At 42.9% G+C, this 21,367-nt stretch overlaps 2 protein-coding genes and 1 long non-coding RNA gene across 3 annotated transcripts; all 3 read right to left on the bottom strand.

The window, feature by feature from the left end:
* Window positions 1-11,765: 11,765 nt before the first annotated feature.
* Window positions 11,766-13,994, bottom strand: LOC136423297 (monocarboxylate transporter 13-like). Its single transcript, XM_066411421.1, has 4 exons — window positions 13,796-13,994; window positions 13,393-13,536; window positions 12,426-13,226; window positions 11,766-12,113 (listed from the first exon to the last, which is right to left on the bottom strand). The coding sequence occupies exons 1-4, from the start codon at window positions 13,992-13,994 to the stop codon at window positions 11,857-11,859; spliced, it is 1,401 nt and encodes a 466-aa protein (XP_066267518.1). The 3' UTR covers window positions 11,766-11,856.
* A 2,429-nt stretch (window positions 13,995-16,423) lies between these two features.
* On the bottom strand, window positions 16,424-17,807 carry LOC136423702 (uncharacterized). Its single transcript, XR_010753780.1, has 2 exons — window positions 17,341-17,807; window positions 16,424-17,103 (listed from the first exon to the last, which is right to left on the bottom strand). It is a non-coding gene; the product is annotated as an uncharacterized lncRNA (long non-coding RNA).
* A 41-nt stretch (window positions 17,808-17,848) lies between these two features.
* LOC136423295 (monocarboxylate transporter 12-like) lies at window positions 17,849-19,135 on the bottom strand (the record flags this gene model as incomplete). Its single annotated transcript, XM_066411420.1, has 3 exons — window positions 18,928-19,135; window positions 18,635-18,778; window positions 17,849-18,186 (listed from the first exon to the last, which is right to left on the bottom strand). Coding segments are annotated over exons 1-3 (690 nt in total), but the record flags the coding sequence as incomplete, so codon positions are not given.
* Between the last annotated feature and the right edge of the window lie 2,232 nt (window positions 19,136-21,367).

Raw genomic sequence — 21,367 nt, 5'->3', positions numbered from 1 at the left:
TGAGCTGTATACACAAGGTGTTTCATCGCATATGAATACCCAGTGTACTTGCTTCAGATGATGGTACAACAAGCTCGTTTCTGCATTTGTTGTAGTTAGTCTATTGAGATGTAGACACATCTGCAAGGACGTGTTTACTGTTGAATAAAGGAGGTTTTATAGTATATATGTCAATGAATACAGGACTAATACATTGGTTGAATACAGGATTAAAAGACCTGTTGGTCATGATATCATATTTCGTCACCTCAATTCTTGTTTAACAAGAATTATGATCTCAAAATTTGAAAATACAGAAATTTTTTTTTTTTTGGGGGGGGGGCCCTTCTGTTTTGTTTTTCGCCCTATCTCATCAATTTTGGAGTCTGCGGAGGATGTCATCCATAAAATTTACTTGCTGCGGCCTTACCTTTGGAGCAGTGCACCACTAGTACTGGCTCCATCGAAGATTAAAAGAGAGTCATAAAGTTCCTCAGTGTTGAAACTGTCAAACGTGAGACGAATGATACTTCCTGCTGGTACAGTGATCGACCACTCGCAGTTCTCACTGTTGCCATAGTTACTGGGGTAGTTCGGTGACGTCACAGGGCCTCCAGAGGGAGCGGTTAGGTCATCTCCACATCCAGTGTACACTGTAGAATAAGAAATATAAAGATACGAGGGCAGGTTAAATCCCGTCGTTTGTAGACGGAGACTATAGTTTGTATGGAGGTATAATTTTTTTTATAAATCTAAAGAAAGATGGCGCAGTGGCAGGGTGTTGTCACAGGATGTGCAACAATCACGATCAATGTTTGAATACAATTCATGTGTCAAGCTTCCAATAGCTTCAGTTCTTCAGTTGTACATAAATGTTGCTATATGTACAATTAACCAAGAAGTTCTAAGCCCAAGTTAAATGATCTTTATTTTACCTTTACACGTAGGTGTATCATCACTCCATCTCCCGTTCAACTGGCAGGTTATATTGGCAGTCCCCCACAGCTGGTACCCGGCCTTACAGGTGTACCTGACTGTACCTGATGTAAAGCTACTGTTGTTATCCCTGTTACCGTTGGCAGGAACACCAGGATCCCAGCAATGACCTGCGGCACGGCCTGAAAGAAAAATAAAGTATAATTATGAATCTCCTTCCTCACATCCGGAAATAATTTCATCAGGTAGGTAGATCAAAGGATATTGGAGTTTTCTTTTGACATAACCAGTATTGTCTTACCTTGCTGGCGTTTCAGACACCTTCTTCAGAGCTTCTGACAGGAGTACTGCTTCTCGTCGCTACAAGTAGCCGACGTAGGTGGCGCTTTTGCGTTTGGGTTTGTGTTCAAAAGCGCCACCTACTTCGGCTACTTATAGCAGCGAGAAGCAGTACTCCAGTCCATGACAGGCTCTGAAGAAGGTGTCTGACAGACACCGAAGCGTCAGTAGGTAAGACAGTACTGGTAGTGTAAAAAGAGAACTCTAATATCCTTCCTCACAGTTACTGGTTCATCGCTTCTTTTAAAACATAAAATGCCTGGAGACAGACTCAAAAAGGAAACGAAGGAGGTTATCATTGAACAGCGCAACAAAGCTAGGATAACATGGTCACTGTCAAGAAGTAGAATCAAAGACCTTACTTATGTAGGAGAAGTTGAACCCCTGAGCCGTGACACTGCTGTCAGATGTAAACCTCAGGAACATCATGTTAGATGTGCTGGTGATTGGGCTGACTGACGGTTGGCCTGTTAACCTAGACAAGGAGTAGCTATTTAAGACAAATTTCACTTCTTGGCTCTCTTAAGCTAATTATCCAGAATATGGTGATTATGATTATGATTTAACTTTGAGATGGACGGCTTGCACGTCACATTCTGATCGGTCAGAACGATTTCTGGTTAAATTACAAAATTCATAAATCCTTATATTTAAGAGTTGTTTCATAAAAATTCATATCTGTTTTGAACATTACCTCTCCATCTGAGCGGCGCTATCACTGACTCCATCGTAGATGGTCAGAAAGTCAAAGTATTGATCAACGTTAAAACTGTCAAATATGACCCTAATGATGCTTCCTGCTGGCAAGGTGATTAACCACTCGCAGTTCGCATTGTTGCCATAGTTACTGGGGTAGTTCGGTGATGTCACAGGACCGCCAGAGGGAGTGGTCAGGTTACCTCCACAGCTAGTGTTCGATGTCACTGGGGAATACGGAACAGAGGTCAGCTAACTGGCTAAAAACTTTTTAAAAGATATTAAAAAAAACATCACTGACACACAGACCCGAAAACATAACTTTGTTGACGAAGGTAACAAGAAGTATGTTAGTCATGTTGTTAATCTCCTAGCATTAATAAATACAAGAGGAATTCGTTCGTGGAAATTTATAACTGTACTTTTGAAGCAGAATTGACGCGGCAAACTATGACTTTCGTACGCTAGGTCCAGGAGAAGTCATTCCAGCGTTTTACCCGGAAAAATTGGGGTGGGGTTATGCTGTGTAGTCCAAATGACTACCTTCAATGTTTCAATCTCGAATCGGATATTTTTTTAAAGCAAGAGTTGTCTATTCACGAAATCACAAGAAAATGTACTAATGATTTTGTGAGTTGATGTTGATTACACACATAGCACCAGCCTACGATGTCTTCTGAAGGGGGGCACATGTGTCAGCTTCTGAAACATTGAATACGTTATCAATGCCTAAGCATCTCAAATCCGTCTCACCAGGAGGACAGGTTCCGTCTGTCACTGTGATGTCATCCACAGCGATGTCACCTAGATAACCCTGACCTCTTAGTGCCTCCACAGCAATCTTTTTATGAAAAAAGAAATGATATCATTGCAACGAGTTGACTTGCTATGGACGCAACCTGCAAGAACATATGCTCACAATGCTTACTTAATCTTATCTACTTTTAAACAAGTTAGATAATTCAAAACATTTTTTTTTAAATTTTGAACAGCAAGTTGACAAATTACAATAAACCAAAAGTCAGTACCAAGGACTACAGTGAAGTGCTTTTGGTAAACGAGTGCCTTACCCTGTACTGAGAACGTAAACCATTGAAAGACACATCGGCCAGGCGCCATGAGTTCCCGTGGCTCCCCTGCCTGGTCCAGATCGGCTGGGAAAAGGTCTGATTGGCGTACAGCTTGATGTTCAGAACATTCACATCGTCGCCGTACATGTGGTACCAGAACTGCAGACACTTGGTTTGGTTGGACGAGACGTTTGCACTCAGAAGAACGGCGGCGTCGTTTGCAATCCGAGGTAACGAAGTCTCAATGTAGATGTACCAGCCTTGGTCTGAGTAAGAAATAGAACTGCATTTCTACAGCTAAATGTGCTACGTGGAAAATGATAATAGCACAATCAGCATAAGCTGTGGATGGATCGTCATTATATTTAGTAGGGGTCGACAAAACGAAGGTCAAGTTTGATAATGGACCCCCTGGCGGCTACCTACGGTACTGCAGTGTAACTTCAAAGTTTGTAGTTTTCTGGAAGTTACCTATGATTGTTTAGTGGAGGACAGCTTTTGGGGCAAGGGGGGAGTAGTATACGTTCGGGCCCCCTAGCGCCTTGTTTGGAACTGCAGTGGGCTTTTTCGTTGAAAACATTGGATGAGAATAATATAAGCAGGGATTGGTGAACTTTCCTTGTTTTTGGTGCTGAATCTATTGATTAACATAATGAGATGTATTCTATGCAAAGCAGGGCCCAATTTATGAGGAATTCTCATTTTCCGTTGCAGTGTACTATACTAGGTAAAGACGACCTTCACTCTGGACACCAGCTGTTCGTCACCAGGGCTGGAGGAACAGCTGATCCACAGGCGGCAGTGGACCACTGCGTTCTTTTAAACATGTCCCATATGTACAGTGACTGACGAAGAGAGGAACATCGATAGACATCAATTATGCAACTGAGGACATCATTTGCAAAACCAATGAGAAAATGCTATAATTTCAAAGTGGTAAATGACGGGAAGCTGATACCCGAGGCATTTGGAAGTTAATGGAAAGTGCCATCATCAAACATAAAATATGCAAATCATTTGCATGATTGGTGAGAAAATGCTAGCATTGCCTTTTTTGCTAAGATAGGACTTCCAGACTTTGACCAACTTGTGGTTTGTTGGGTAGACAAGATCGTCAACTGATATATAGCAAATTAGGACCTTTTTTGCATATTCAATGAGAAACCTTTATACGTCATTCGATTCGTAAAGGGTAACATCAGGTAGGTATGGGGTCGGGAACTCCAGTTGTACCTGTTTCCAGGGTGTGATCAGTAGTTGGGCCTGTTTCACCAGAGTCAGTCCCTCTTTGATGCCGAATCCAGTCAAAGTTATCGCCCGCAAACTGGGTCCAGCTGCACAGCTCTACCTCAAAATCACAGTCGTACTTGCGTCCTAGAACGAGAGGATTCCATGAGTCTACTATGATTTTCAAATGCTACTGCAAAATGCTTCACACAGAAATGTGAAATAGTCAACATATATATATCACATGATCCATACGTGTGACGTGACATGTGACCTCTGTGACCTTTAACTGACAGGTCACGTGACTACCCAGTCACAACCAGAGAAAGATGGCGGACAGCTTCTCATCAAGCGACATGTGTCGTGCGGAACAGTTTCAATAAAGTAATGTTCAAAGATGATTTTCGTTTATCAGATGCATATCCGTTTGTCTTTTCATTCCCACTTACCTTAGATACAGCCATGAAAGCATCTCCCAGTGTCAGATAGTCAACTGAGATACATTTGAAGCTTAGATCTTTGTTTATCTTTACCCATTTGAGTAACATTGTCCATGTCGAGAAAAGCTAGCCTCCGTAGCAGGCTCTCTGGGCCTTTTCTGGGCTTATAATGCACTTTTTGCTGATGACTTCTTTTTGTACTGGATCCTTTGTGCAACCAGCCAGTAACCATTAGGCCATATGGCACAGACTTCTCAAGATCAGTACCACAGTTGCCCTCGCTGAAAATTGACAACTACCCCCTATTTCAAGTCAAAGTGGCAAAACTTCTGGGTCTCCACATACAAAATCTAAAATGGACTACCCAGGTCGACCACATGGTCAAGAAAGGAAACCAGAGACTTTTCTTTCTGAGGAGACTTAAATCATTCGGAGTAACCAGAGAGGACCTTGTCACCATTTATACGAGTTTTATTCGTCCGACCTGTGAATACGCAGTACTGGTCTGGCAACCTGGTGTAACGCTAGCTGTCCCAGAGACTTCAACTGGAGAGAATACAACGTAGAGCAGTCAGAACTATCCTTGGGACCCACTATACAAACTACTCGGACGCTTACGACACACTGGGTCTCACGGCGTTGCAGCAAAGACGCGACTACCTCTGTGAATCTTTCGTCAGAAAGCTACTTCATTCTACCACCTTCTGCTACTGGCTCCCGCCAACCCGACAAGAAGTCAGCGGCAGAAATACGCGTAATAGTCAACAGTTGAACACTATTAAAACCAGAACAACGTCATAGAAATAGCGCGATACCATACATGGTATCATTACTGAATAAGAGACCTGTTACTATAGTATACTTGCCACCACTGAGCAACATGCTGCTAACAACAACAAAAAGTACCAGTACCGAGTGTATTTCATTGTATTCACAGATTAAGCATCGGTGCGGTTTCTGTAATGTAATTGTATTGTATTTGAATCATGTTCTGTTTATGTATCTATATTATTAATACAATGTACCCGGATATATTATCGTATTCTGTCACTACACTTTTTGTTATGTTCTGAAAATGTCGTATGTAAGTAAAGGCAATTGTAAATAATTTTATGAAGCTAAATAATGTCAAGAGTCAAAGCGATGTATTCCCAGTGCTTTGCGTGCACTGCGACACTGTGATATTTTTTTAATGATATGAAATAAACCAAATCATCATCATTACCATTGAGGTCAATATACTTTTATTTTCAGACCAACATTGAGGCATTGTGTCCTAAAAACACAATACACACGGGCCAGATTCAGACACATCACTGCGAGATCCGTTCGATCTGAACACAGTAAATAGAGGTGAAAACAAGTAAACAGGAAGAGGACAACTTCATAGAAATAAACCATCATCATAAGAACACAATGCATCACCTCCACAAAATGGTGTAGCATCACTCCATCTCCCGTTCAACTGGCAGGTTATATTGGCAGTCCCCCACAGCCGGTACCCGGCCTTACAGGTGTACCTGACAGTCTCTCCTGATGTAAAGCTACTGTTGTTATCCCTGTTTCCGTTGGTAGGTACACCAGGATCCAGACACTGGCCTGCTGAACTGCCTGAAGGGAAACCAATGCAAAGTTGAGTCTCCATCTTCACAGTTCCCGGATTATCACTTCTTTAAAAACATACAAAGCACGGAGTAAAAACAAAACACAAAAATGTGTTTAAACAACACTTGGGCCAGGTATTCTCTAGGTCAGTGCATGACTCATATATAATGATATAACGTTGCATATTCAACCTAATTGACATATGTCACAAATATGAAACCCCCATAATTTTCGACTTAAGGGTTACGTTTCGTATTAGATATATGAACATGGTCCTCATCTGCATCAATTAAATCTGAAACTGTTGTTAATCTTTTCAACAAAGTGGGTGGAGTGTAATGAAAGGCCTTACTTATGTAGGAGAACTGGAACCCCTGGCGGGTGGAACTGTGGTCGGATGTAAACCTCAGGAGCATCGTGTTAGATGTGCTGGTGATGGGACTAGTACTGATTGACGGCTTATCACCTGTTAACCTGGACATCAAGAAATAAGCGACCAAGATTAATTAGACACAAAAAACGCCTTCTTTCCGATTTCCATAATAGATTGAAGCTTTCAAACTTATAGCTTTGATGTCTCCCTCTATTTGTCATCGCCAATTTCTATCACAGTGTTGTTTAAATGTTTATGATATTATTACCTTTGTAATTCTGAAGCACTATCATTGGCTCCATCGTAGATGATCAGATAGTCAAAATGGTACTCAGTGTTGAAACTGTCGAACGTAAGACGAATGATGCTTCCTGCTGGCAAGGTGATTAACCACTCGCAGTTCTCATAGTTGCCATAGTTACTGGGGTAGTTCGGTGATGTCACAGGACCGCCAGAGGGAGCGGTCAGGTTACCTCCACATTCAGACGCACTGGGCACTGTGGAATGAGAAATACAGGTATCGAGGCTAAGTCAAATCCATTCACTTGTAGTTTGTACATGATTGTTTGGATCTGGTTGAAGGGTATGCTGCTTTTGTCTGTATGTGTGTGTGTGTGTGTGTGTGGCTGATATTTTTAGTCAGCATAGCTTAAGAACCTCTGGATGGATTGTTATGATATATGGTATGTTGGTAGGTGTTGGCAGGGAGGTTTTATATATAAAACCTCCTTGGTGTTGGGTAGACAAAGGTGACTTTGGACCCCCTGGTGAGTGTCATTGGTACTGCACAAAAACTTCCGTCTTTTGTATCTTCGAATCCTTGATTTTTTTGGCAGATAGATTTTGATGTTGGTTTTGGGATCTGTTTTGACGTATCTTTTCAGGGTGGTGGAATTATGTACAGTACATGTTGGAATTATGTTAATAGATGTTACATACCTCGTGAAAATATTCACGGATGTACACAGTGATGTTCATCATATAAAGCTCAAGATAACTTCATTAGTAAGTATGAATAAAACTCTTAATGCTCTGCCACTCACCATCATCATCATAGGAGTAATCGTAGTAATAGTAGGAACTGGAAACATCGGACTGGGAATCGATGATTGGGGCTGAAACGGGAAAGAATAAAACTCTAGCTGATCAATAAGCCTAAAGTTCTAGCTGATCAATAAGCCTCAAGTAAAAAGTAGAAATATATTTATGGAGAAGATTCTCCAGGAAACAAACAATACCTTAAAACGCGGCTTTGACCTAATGTTGGCCTTCATGTGAATTACAGAATGATTACCGTGCTTTGCAGTCTGCAAGTGGCACATGAATCGTATATTTTTTATATTCACGTTTATCTATTTCGGATGGAGCAAAAGCCTTCTCCTCAAAAACATAAGTATAAATATAAAACAATTACATTAGGTAAGAACACAGCTCATACATTAGAAATACAGGGTAAATAACAGAAAACAATAAAGAAGAAACAATAAGGATCCAGTGATAATTACAGGTAATAACGGTACTACAGAAGGCCGGACGTGTACGCTTTAATGCGAAGAATACTGCGGTCAGGCACTGACGGCGTTATCTGTATCTGTATGTATATCTATATAGCCGGTATAACCGCCATTAGGCGTAACACACCAGCTTCGCAGGCACGCGGCGCGACAGCAGCTGGTCATATTACACCGAACGGTCTGTTACACCTAGTCTTTGCATATCTGACTGCAACCGTTCTTTTAAGCTACTTAGTGAGGAAGCTCCTACAGTACTTGATGATTCTACTATAATGGTTCTCGGGAAATACGAATTTTTGAACACATCAATCCTTGGCTGATAACTCTGGTACTTCAAAGCATGACTATTTCTAGTCCTCTTCTGAGCTGGCATTAGATACTTATCAGTCGGTACGTCCACAAGTTTATTAGTCATCTTGTACATCATGCAAAGTCTGGACATTGTTCTCCTGTCCTCAAGTGACATCCATTGCAGATCTGCTTTCATTTTTGTTACACTAGCACCCCTGACGTAGTTGTTCGTGCAGAATCTGGCTGCTTGGTTCTGCACCCTCTCCAGTTTATCTCTATCCTTCTTTGTGTATGGATCCCAAACTGTTGCAGCATATTCAAGGTTTGGCCTTACTAGAGACGTGTATGCAAGTGATTTTACCTTTGCTGGGCATGCCCACAAATTACGTTTGATCACTCCCAATGTTAATGTAACGCCTAGGTACGGGTGGCTCTTTGCTGTTGCTAGAGCCTGTCCACAGAACTGGTAGGTGGTTACAATTGGGTTTCGTTTGTTTGTTATGTGCATGATGTAACATTTTTCCGGATTAAACTGCATGAGCCATTTGGTTTGCCATTCTTCGAGTGTGTTCAAATCTTCTTGCAAAAGCTGTGTATCACTCTGTGTGGACAACTCTATGTATAACAGGCAGTCATCGGCAAATAACCTCACATTTCAATCAAGCTGGTCTGGTAAGTCATTTATGTACAGGAGGAAGAGTAACGGTCCCAGAACAGTTCCCTGTGGTACGCCTGACGCAACTCTAACTGGAGCTGAGGCCTTGCCTTCTACCACTACCGTCTGTTCCCTATTGGTCAAGAAAGCCTTCAACCAATTAAGTGTGGTGCCTTGAATTCCGTAGTGCTCTAGTTTTGTGATGAGTCTGCTATATGGGACTTTATCGAAAGCTTTAGTAAAATCAAGTATTGCTAGATCTTCCTGTTTTTTGCTGTTCAGTGCGCCAGCTATGTCGTGAGCTGTCAATATAAGCTGGGTTTCTGTGGATTGCTTTGCTCTGAATCCATGTTGGTAGTCAGTCAATATGTTGTAAATTTCTAAGTGTTTCATGATATGACTATGGATAATGTGTTCAAGTAGTTTGCAGGATATACAGGTCAGTGATACAGGTCGGTAGTTACCGGGGACCGCTCTATCTCCCTTTCGGTCGGTAGTTACCGGGGACCGCTCTATCTCCCTTTTTAAAAAAGGGGCCTCTTGCTGATCGTGGCTACGTGCAGTTGTAAATACGACCGTCCTTGACCAGCAGAAATAGTGGGTGGGGCAAACAAATGATGTCACGCAACAATGTTTATTTTCCAGAAGTAATCTCAATAGGGTAGATACGCCCAAAACAGTTACTCAAGCAACTGGATAGATTTTGGAAATGTTCAGACGTTTCAAGTAGCACCCACTACCTTTCGTGCTGTGCACTGTGCAAGATCTGTAGATCAGCAGGCTTTTATCCACGTACTATAAATCAATATGCGAATAGATTTAAGAGGATTTTAGATAGTCCAATAGAGAAAAATTAGACAAGGTCAAAACAAGTAGTGGATGCTATTTGAAACACCGGTACCTGACCGTTTCCAAAATTGTATCCAGTTGCTTGAGTGTTTTTAGCGTATCTTATCAGCTGGATGTCTAATCTTCATCGACGTAAATAGGATAGATGGTCGAATCTTAAACAGCGTGAACATCTTTCATCTGCCATTGTATCCCATTTGATGCCCGAATAAAGAATCGTTTGGTTTGTTTCTGCCGAACATTCAAATGCCTAACATTTGGAGCAGATTTTTCAATGCCATTGGTCTTGATTTATCTCAATGACATTTCTAGTTAATCTATGGTACGCATTGGCCAGCATGGGCATATGATATGAATTTGACGATTTCTTCATTAGGCTGGAAAGACATACAAGGTTACTCTCCAAGCAGAGGAGGAGTTCCGGCTGGTTTTTGACGTGTTTTAGGCGTTTTTGTCGGGCTTCATTTCTACTTTGAGACGAAAAACATGACAAAGTAGAAAGCCAGCCCAAAACGCCTAAAACACGTCAAAGATCAGCTCTTCTGCTTGGAGAGTAATACAAGGTGTCCCACACTACAAAATATAACCAAGTATCAAAATATATATTAACAAGAAGATAAGTCATACGCAAAGATACAACATACTTAGATGTGCACACTACAAACAGCCTAAACTTGATGAGAGGCGCCATTTTCGACTACAGCATCATCATCGTCACTTAACCAGGGCGAATCAGAAGACTACATACGCAGCTTTAGCAAGCTTGCAAAAGAAATAAGTTGGTGACTTTACCCAAGACGCAAAATAACGGAATGCAGAAAAAGGGATAACTATGAAATGTGCACGACTGTGGGTAACGTTAACCCAAGACGTATAGCATGAAACAGCGTCAACAATTATGAATCATTATTGTAAGGCCATATCCTGGATTTTCTAAAACGTACTGAATCTGAATTCATTAGTCGTATTAATTGAAAAAGTTTTAAAAAGTGCATTGAGTATCTAGGACACAGAGATAACAATCGCAACATGTCTGTCTGAGAAAAAAATTGCCATTTCAATTGTAAATACATTTCAATAAGAACCTCTCCCCTCTGTTTATATGTCTCGATCCGTCTGTCTACATACACATAGGTACAGTCCCTACCTGTGGCAAATATCAGCCAGCAGACGATTCCAGCCGTCACAAGTTGGCCTCCCATCTCGCCGCCACACCGCGCCCAACCGGGCGGGTGGTTTGTCGGTGTCCGCCGATAGAGCTGAGGCGACGTTACCTTGACTGCGCCGCTACAGAAATGTTGTATGTCTCGCAGACACCTACAGTAGGCGGGTTTTCCTCTTGCAAGCTATTCAAATCTAACAGAATCTAACGTCCCGGAGGTTGAGTCTAACAACGGCCACAAAAAACGCGGGGCCCTGGACAACTCTAGATTACACTCTACAGCGCTTCAAGGACAAACGCAAGGACACTTCGTCAGTGTCGCAATACTGATATGAATGTACAATACTGTCCTTCCAAGTGAGTGGAAAGATGCCATAGCAACGCATAATCAGATATTAAAACTCTGGTAGTCCCACCCTATGAGATGTAAATAGAATGAAAAATGAATAATTGATAAGACAGATCACTGACCGCTTGAAAAATAGTCACAAAGATAGACTTTGACTGACGTCTGCAATTACTGTATCTGAATAGCTCTGAAGGTACGCAGCGTGGCAGCAGCTGGTTATATTACACCGAACGTCACATCTAACCTTCGCATATCTAACTATATCGTAGCCTGTGTTTACACGCTCTCGCTGGCGGAGGTTAATGACCCCCACCCCAAGAGGCCGCTAGGAGCGCGATTTAGTCAGGCTAATTATATCGCAAATATACCCATCATGCCTGAAAAACAGGGTTTCTGTGGCCTGAGACTGAGTCACTCCTACACATTCCTTTTCCATCCCGCCCAAGATTTCTGAAGGCGACTGTCTCAATTCCGTACTTGTTGGACTCACGGCTGTCAGAGCCAAGTGATAATGACCTTCTTGTCGTTGAACAGGGAATGAGAAACAGCACGACCACGGATAGAAAGACGAAGATGCCAGCCGTGTAGAAAGACACGTCGTAGTCGCCTGTTGCGTCATACAGCCAACCTGCCAGGAGATGAACGACAAAACAGTCGACATTTATTGTATGTTCTACATGTACTGTCGCGAAGTTCAAGGGCTAAAGGGGTTTACAGAAACCGAGGTATACTTTGTAACAATGGAATCGAGGTAAGATTGCAAGGTTGTGGCTATATATATTTGTACAGGCAATACAAGCCGTTAAAAATAAAAACGGCTCTCTGTGCAGTTACCTAGTATTATCTTTTTACTAACGACGTATCGCTTCACCTATCATGTAATGGACACTGGAGAGTTTGAATAAAGACAATTGGATAAGTGATTCTCCGCTATGCGTACCTGCAACAGGTGGCCCAAGTAGGTAGCCCGTCCCTTCGAAGACAAGTGCCCAGCCCAGTCCACTGGAGATCCTTGAAGCACTGCTGTATATCCGCACCATCACAGCTAACAGCGCATTGAAACTGCCGGAGAACAAGCCGTAGAACACCATGCACGCCACAAGGTCCGTGTAGGTTCTCCCGAACGGTATGGCGATGTTAAGTATGGCCAGTCCGGTATTGCCAATCATGTAATAGTAGACCTTACTGATGTGTATTCTGTCCGACAGCCACCCGTGTAACGGCCTTGACACCGCCTCTGAGATGCCCAAAACTGACAGTAGAAAAGCGGCTGGAGTCTTCTCCACTCCAATATTTTGGGCATGGGCCAGAAGGTGTACATAAATCATAGAGGTGCCCAGCGAAGTGCCGAATAACGACATACAATAAAGGAGGAAATGGCGGTGCTTCAGTAAGGTCACGTCAAACGCTTCCATAATTTTATCACAGAAAGTAACAAGCCCTTGTTTGTCAGTACTACCCTGGGGTTCAATATTGACTTTTCCTTCCTTGTGGTCTTCTTTAGGATGAATTGGTCTCATTAGGGCACCACAGACACAGCCATGCAATGGTGTGCTGGCGGCAACCAACAAGGCCCCTCTCCACCCGAATTCATCTATGAGAAACTGGAAGAGTGGAGGAAAAGCGAAGGTGCCGATGCCGGCTCCACATCCTCCTATTCCATTGGCTGTGGCGTGCCGCTTGTCAAAGTAGCGTCCAATCATAGCCAGGCTTGGGGAGTACATCAGGGAGAACCCAAATCCTGGAGAGGATATAACGATATGCAAATCATTCGCAGAAGAAAATTTCAGCGATGGATAAGAAAATTTAACAGCTTTGCTAGAGCCCGTGATCACTGAAAACAAAACCAAATCCATCCTTTACCGCAGTAATGTTGACGAAGAAATACCGAGATAGAAAAAACCAACCTGTCAGGAGACCCACGCTGAAGAACAGGTGTATCATTGTCTGTGCGAAGAAGCTGACGACAAGTCCCACGGCAGAGATGACGCCTCCTGCGATGATCACGGCACGGCAGCTGGTCAGGTTACTCAGGGCACCGGCAAAAGGAGCTGGAAGGTAAAACATCATCGTCATTCGTCCTATTGTATGTTTAATGTTTTAATCCATTCTAAAAACGTTGTACCAGGAGTCAAGACGATAATCAATGATGCCAACTTTGTTCATCATCATCTTCACTTTGAGTGCAGTGATCAACATCATAGGAAAGCATGAAGGTTATCAACAATTCAGAATTGGCAAATTATCGCTCATAACCCTGTCAGAACAACATGCACCAATCTACAAGTTTCAAAACGGTTGTATACTCACAACACATCAACAGAGCAGCCCCTAAGATAGAACTGATGAAGGAGGTAACTCCGGCACTCTCCTGGAAAACCTCCCGGAATTCTGTGTAGAACACTCCGAAGGACTTTAAGGAACCGACCACCACGACATGTAGGAAAAATGTGCTGGCCACAATCACCCAACGCCATCCGCCATTTGGTGGCTTTTCCGCGAACTGCATCTTTGACATCCCTTCCAGATGATGATGCAGTGTTATGCTCGTCAGATGCTCTTCTCTGTCTTAAACCACCTGAGCGCCGAGAGGAAAATATATCAAATATGTACTGTATATGTATATGTATATTTAATTAAGATGCGAGAATTGTGTTGACTCGGCAGTAGCCCCGATGATAGTTGGTGACAGATCAAAATAATGGTTGATGAATCAATTTTATTATCAAACGTAACAAATACCAGGACTGCTTGACCTCAGTTGAGGACAACGACCTGAGGATTTGGTTGTGTGCGCGCGTCCGTTTACTCTTTTAAATATTCGCAGCAGCCTTTCCAAAAACCGGTTTTACAATGCCTGCCACTGTGACCTCTCGAATGACTCGCATGAAGTGTTTCAGGCTAACATACCTTGTGCTGTGCAAAAACGTTGTGAGACAATGACATTTTGTACATGATAATGAACTCAACTTTGTAGAACACACTTCATTACCAAGGCCTAAATGTTCTCTTTCGAGTCCAGAACTGTGCTGATCCACAGACAGAGAGATCAACCGATGTGACTTACGTCCCCTCGAACGCCCCTTTTGTGACAACATCGTGATGATTGAGTGCTCGTAAACGCTGTTTTTGTGTGTTTGTTCAGTAAACAACTGTCTTTTCCTATGGGGAGGGACCTGTAAATAGACTATCTCTTTGAAAGTAAGGTGAAAACAAGATACACCAACTTCTTGCAAAGCTTACGACTTTGCCCTGCTACAAGCCTCGCATTGTTTGACTAGCAGTTTTCTACACTTTTCCCCTGTTGACATACAGTGACCCCTACGGTATCTTCTGTGTCATGACCCGCGTTCTTATACTCTTGGTACGGGTGGAATTATGCCATTAATCTTAATTTGTCCTTCTAGGAACATCAAATGTAGACTTCTAAAAGACATAGTAAAGGTAGGTAAAATCAGTTACTGACGACGTTGTCACAACGGAATGGATTGATTCTGAGGACGAATTGACAATTTGTTTTCAGACCATGTAAATGTGGCACCTAAGAAAACACATATTCTCAGCGCTAGCAGCAAGATGACTGATATCACCGGTTTAGAAATGTAAAAACTTTCACACGTTGTTTGGCAAACATGAACTGTGCAACCAACTCACCTTTCACACAACCCGCACAGTCCGCACATACAAATCTACGTGATGTGAATTCTAGATATCCTTTCTGGGGGCTACAGTTGACTTCATTTGGAACACGTCATAAATTCCAGACGCCTTTCAAGGTCCAATAAGGCACTTTTCACCGCTCTGTTATCTTTTGGTTCTTGTTTTTCTTAATGCACTGCCAAGCTTTATGCTATGTGCCAGCTGGAATGTTCCAAAACTTTTACGTGACACTTACTACTATATATAACTTGAAGAAGTACAGACATGTATACATATATTTCAGAAAGTAAACACCTGATAAAGCAAACAACCAGCGGAGCATACATGATACATGTACATTGTAATCGCCAACTTACAGTTTTTGAATTTGCCGCCTTTAGTTTAGATTAGCATAAGTTAGTCTCCCGCCACTGGTACCCTCGGGAGACCCCAGCAAGGCTAGCCCGGGGCGGCTGGAATTTGGGACAGAAGGAAGCCATTGCACAAGGAAGACGGAGGTCAGAAATGGGCCTGGAGATCATTTCTCCAGGATATCTAGGCTTGGAGACAAACATACTCCAAGAAGAAGAAGAAGGATCAGAGGCCTGGAAAAGGAACTTCCAGGAGACTTAGGACACTTAGGCCTGGGGTGAAGACTTCAGGAATTTCAAGAAGGATCAATTAGGACCGGAAAAGAAGATTCCAGGAACAGGAGGACAAACTCCAAGACAGCAGAGGACAGTCAGCCAATGGCCGGGAGACCAGACTAAGTTTTACTAAATCAAGAGCTCACTTTGGAATATACAAGAACTGAGGAGAATCACAGGACACAGGAATTCACTGAAGACACAACAAGGGACTCACTCAAGAAGATTCGGACAAGGGGATAAACCCAGAACTTTCCAGTTTAGTTGGCGGCTTTTGTATAACTACTAACATTGCTTAATTAAACCGTCAAAACGTAAGTCTGCGAGTGCTTGTCCTCTCTCTCTCTCAAGACTTCTCAACAAAGACAAGGTGAGTTCAGTCAAAACATTCTCTAGACCCCGACCTGGCTGAAGCGCTGAGAGTCAGCGCGCTAACATACATCTTTCCACTCGACCAAATACGAAAAGAAAAACACACTCATTGAGGTGAAACGCACGGGGTTCACACATTGTAAATGAAAGCACTTGAGACTTAACAAAAAGTACTGTCTGTCAGTGGCTTTTGAACTGCATAGTTATGATATCAAATTTTCAAGCCCATTACATTCCACGAGTATCAATTGCTTCTACAATAGAAAGGACCAATTGCAAGTAACGTTCCTGTTATGTTTTCATTGACATATGTCCTTTCTTTCACCTACTAGCTTTCGTGATATCATCATGAATGAACAAAGGCTAATGATAACTTGTTGTTTCCTCATCCTAATCAACGTACATCAAAACGATACAAGTGACTGTATCTCAACCAGCTGTTAGCTATTGTTTTACGTCTTCTAACGCTAGACACCTGCATATTCTCCCACTGGTGGTAATGCATAAGATTAAAATGTTATTTGTCTGTACCTAATGCCATTTTGACGGTTGCGCAAACCCGCCTCACACCAAGGCCTTTGGGTGTATATGGTGGTGTCTATCTCTTTTTTTCTTTATGCAGCCCTTGGGCCACACAGTAGTGCAAGCACTACTTCAAGGAGCTAGTCCACTGGTAGTTTCCACTGATACACACCAATAATATACGCCATCATGCCTGGAAACCAGGGTTGCTATGGCCTAGGAAAGTCCTGCTTGTTTTTCTACCATCCTGCCCCAGATCTCTAAAGGCGACTGTCCTAATTCCGTTCTGGTTATGCTCACTGCTGCCAGAACCAAGTGATAATGACCTTCTTGTTGTTGAACAGGGAATGAGGAAAAGCACGACCACAGACAGAAAGACGAAGATGCCAGCCGCGTAGAAAGACATGTCGTAGTCGCCTGTTGCGTCATACAGCCAACCTGCCATTGGGCGAAGGACAAAATCAATCTAAACATACAGATGTGTGTTGTGTACAGATGTGGTCGAGTTGAATTGCGCCGTGTTCTACATATATAGCCGCTAATTTGTAGCCGTTCGAAAAAATGAGTTCTCTATGTATTTACCTATATGGGTTTTCTTTGCTCACAACATAACGCTTTACCGACACTAGAGAGTGTAAATAAAGGAAAAGAGACAAGTGATAACTCTATCCGTACCTGCAACAGGTGGCCCAAGTAGGTAGCCCGTCCCTTCGAAAACAAGCGCCCACCCCAGCCCACTGGAGATCCTGGAAGCACTGCTGTATATTCGCACCATTACAGCTATAAGCGCATTGAAACTTCCCGAGAACAAGCCATAGAACACCATGCACGCTACAAGGTCTGTGTAGGTTCTCCCGAACGGTATGGCGATGTTAAGAATGGCCAGTCCGGTATTGCCAATCATGTAATAGTAGACCTTACTGATGTGTATTCTGTCCGACAGCCACCCGTGTAACGGCCTTGACACCGCCTCTGAGATGCCCAAAACTGACAGTAGAAAAGCGGCTGGAGTCTTCTCCACTCCAATATTTTGAGCATGGGCTACAAGGTGTACAAAAATCATGGTGTTGCCCAGCGAAGTTCCAAATGTTGACACACAATAAAGGAAGAAAGGCCGGTGTTTCAATAGGGTCATGTCAAACGCTTCCATGATTTTCTCACAGAAATCATGGAGTAGTTTTTTCTTTGGCTCTGTTTTAGTACTACATATACCCCGGGGTTGGATGTTACTCTTTTCTTCCTTTCGATCCTCTTTAAGATGAATTGGTCTCATCAGGGCACCACAGACACAGCCATGCAATGGTATCCCGGCGGCAACCAATAAGGCCCCTCTCCACCCGAATTCATCTATGAGGAACCGGTAGAGTAGAGGAAAGACGAATATGCCGATCCCGGTTCCACATACTCCGATTCCATTGGCTGTGGCGTGCCGCCTGTCAAAGTAGCGTCCAATCATAGCCAGGCTTGGGGAGTACATCAGGGAGAACCCAAATTTTGAAGAGAATATAACGAAGAGCAGGTCTTTGGCAGAGCTATATTCAACCTCGCAAAGCTATATTCAACTGATTAGCATTCAACAAAGTTTCAACTGACTCGCTCAGGCTTCTCCAGTTGCCTGACACAATCGTCGTGGAAAAGTGACATTAATTTTGCACGTGTGGCGTCGGCAATCGTTCAAATGTTGTCAGAAGCAGATAAATCAGGGCGAATCATTCTTCTCTCAGCCGAGACGAGGGGCGATATCGACTTCCGACAACATTTGACCCATTGATGACGTCACACTTGTAGAAAGTCACGTGTCCGCAGCGATTGGGTCAGACAGCTGAAGAAGACATATATCTTTATAATAATATTCAAATAACATAAGCGGGAAAACTAACTTAAAGCTTTGCTCATTGAAAACGAAACAAAATGTATGCTTTGCCTTTGCAGTGTTATCAGAAATGAATCGAGACAGACAGTCACTGACCTGTTAAGATGCCAACGCTGAAGAACTGGTGTATCATCATCTGTGCGAAGAAGCTGACGACAAGTCCCACGGCAGGGATGACGCCTCCTGCGATGATCACAGTACGGCAGCTGGTCAGGTTACTCAGGGCACCGGCAATGGCAGCTGTAATTTTATTCATCAAATGAAATCATTCAACGCTTAAAATCGTAATAATGACCTTTAATCAGTAAGATTTAATACGCATACAGTGTGTGCTGTATCAAGGAGGTTTGATCTCTATTAAACCTTCTTGGTTGTACATGTATACTCACAAAACATCAAGACAGCAGCCCCTAGAATAGAACTGATGAAGGACGTGGCCCCGGCACTCTCCCGGAAAACCTCCCGGAACTCTGTGTAGAAAACTCCGAAGGACTTCATGTTGCCAATCACCGACATGTTCACAAAGAAGGTGCTGATGACCACCACCCAACCCCACCCGCCATCAGGTGGTTTGTCAACGGATCGTACTTTTGACATATCTTCGAGATGATATAGCTAGCACACAACGTCTTTGACACCTCTTTCTATGTGAAAAAGAAAATACTATATCAATACGTAGCTAAACTAGAAAGGTAAAATTTGTAGGCAAAGACATACTGTTTAAACTCGCACGGTCTAGCCTAACAAACTACTGCTCTGTTTATTCTTATTCACATACATTCATATACATGGTGACCAGCCCCTGCCCTGCCACTTGCTACATATATAATAACGCTCATCTGATCGCATCCAAGCAGAATATGGCTTTCCGGACTATCATTTTTAAAATTTATAGTCGCATGCTTGGCTGGCGCAGACGACTTGTTAAAGACTTGTAGGTAACCTCGCCTTCCAACTCCCAACCACAGATGACCTTGCTCACGACTTGCCCCCAACCATGGTCTGGAGACGGTCGGATGGCCATGGTTGGCTATATGGGACAAGGACTATCTATTCAGTTGTACAAAATGTATCAGAAATTCAGCGATGATTTCTGTTAAGAATAACAATTTAAAAAAACAAACATTTGTCTTACCTTCCAAGGTCATATACGTACTCTTCTCTCCACTGCCGACGTACTTACGATCGTCTTAATCTCCGAGTGTTTAACTCTTCAAGGTAAACGTCCGGCGTCTTACTCTGATAGACTAATCCCTGGGTCGTTCTCGTCCTGTGACGTGAAAATATGTCTCAAGATCCGGGTCGTCAGCACTCCAATTGTTTCACAGACTGTTTTTGTGCACCCTGTCTTTCTACAAACGTAACACCCAGGCAAAGGTTAAAGTTTCTCAGATTACCTCAGGTGACCCCTTGCTAACCTGGCCATCACAAGTTTTTCTACATTCCAAGTCTTGTTAGCTGTGAGTCAATCAAACAAGGTCGCCCAAGACAAAACCATTAGTGGCAAAGGTTAGAGGGAAACCTTGACTATTAGCTGATTGTAAATGTGTTAAGTGGTTAAAGTTTGGTTTTTGTCATCGTTAAGAGGCACTAATGAATAGCGACCTGGTTTTAAAAGTGACATGGATTTTTTGTTTGTTTTCAGAAACGGTAACCCGCCTTTAGGCGTAACACAAAGGTTTTGTACCGTACATACAAACTGCGTAAGACCAGACTATAAGGTTTGATCCACTCATACCGAGAACCCCCTCTTTTCGATACGTGTGGTGGGTTCTTTAACATGCTTAAGGTGTAGCTGTCGTCATACAGGGGACTTCCGGCGTTACGTATCATCAAAGAGGACGTCCCTAACTGAAACTATGTACTCGTTTTCAACCGAGTAGAGTGAGGAATTTAGTTCAAACACGCTACTAGGATTCGAACCCAGAACCTTGAGTCAACAACCCAAGCTACAAGGCCACCTCGTTATCCTATTAGTCAGTTCAAGGACATTATATAATGTCCTTGGTCAGTTCAAATGATCTACCGTCATTTATTGTTACTCTCTCATCTAACAAGTTGGTAAATAAAGCACTATACACAGAACATGGTAACCAATAAAAAATTCAAATGATGGCAACCACTCGTATTATCTTTATTCGTATTCAGATACATAGTACAGATACATACATGTAGTACAGATACATAGTACAGATACAAATACAGACCGAGTATGGTGACCGTGTCAATTGACACGGTAGCCTTCGCGTGAATTTGTTTAAGGTGGATGACAGGTTGCGAATCTGAGACCCACACACTTGGGCATCCGCCATCTCCAGCGGCACCAATTCGAGGGAGACGTGCTGGTTCTGGTTGGGATGCTTGCAGCGAGCTGCCGGATGACTCTTACACTCGAGGTCCGCCTTGATAACACCAGCCCGCCTGGCGCTGCTCTCGTCCGCCAGTTGAAGACAGCTGTCGTTGGAGACTTGTCCCTCTAACTGAGGGGGGAATGCGTGTAAAGTGCCTTTCCCAAGGGCACAACGTCTGGGCGCAAGTTCGGACATGTCTCTAGGCACAACCCTGGGATTCGATCCCGGGTCCCTTTGTTTGACAAAAAATTCAAATACTTTTCTTGCAACAGCATACATAGGTACTTGCCATCCTTAATACTGTCAGAAAAATATTTTTGAGCATACAGTTGCTTAGCTGTAAGGCCGCCACTTTGGTTTTACACAGTATTTGCCTTACAAATCTTAATCATGATTACTAGTAGCTGATATGTTGTATTCTCTTTCTTAAAGTTTGTGGTGATTTGATTTTGCAGGTTTTAAGTTCATGATAGCGCTG

Source organism: Branchiostoma lanceolatum, chromosome 17, assembly GCF_035083965.1.
Source record: "Branchiostoma lanceolatum isolate klBraLanc5 chromosome 17, klBraLanc5.hap2, whole genome shotgun sequence".
In the NCBI taxonomy this organism is placed as follows: Eukaryota; Metazoa; Chordata; class Leptocardii; order Amphioxiformes; family Branchiostomatidae; genus Branchiostoma; species Branchiostoma lanceolatum.
The sequence above is the reverse complement of the archived record's forward strand: the minus strand, read 5'-3'. Positions and strand labels throughout refer to the sequence as shown.

Bases quoted from the DNA above. Each gene is read 5' to 3' on its own strand.
- LOC136423297 (XM_066411421.1), bottom strand. From the start codon at position 13,994: ATGCAGTTCGCGGAAAAGCCACCAAATGGCGGATGGCGTTGGGTGATT. The intron at 13,537-13,795 runs GTGAGTATACAA...TTTACCTTCCAG, and splicing joins GGCTGCTCTGTTGATGTGTT to CTCCTTTTGCCGGTGCCCTG. The intron at 12,114-12,425 runs GTACGCATAGCG...ATCTCCTGGCAG, and splicing joins ACTTGGGCCACCTGTTGCAG to GTTGGCTGTATGACGCAACA.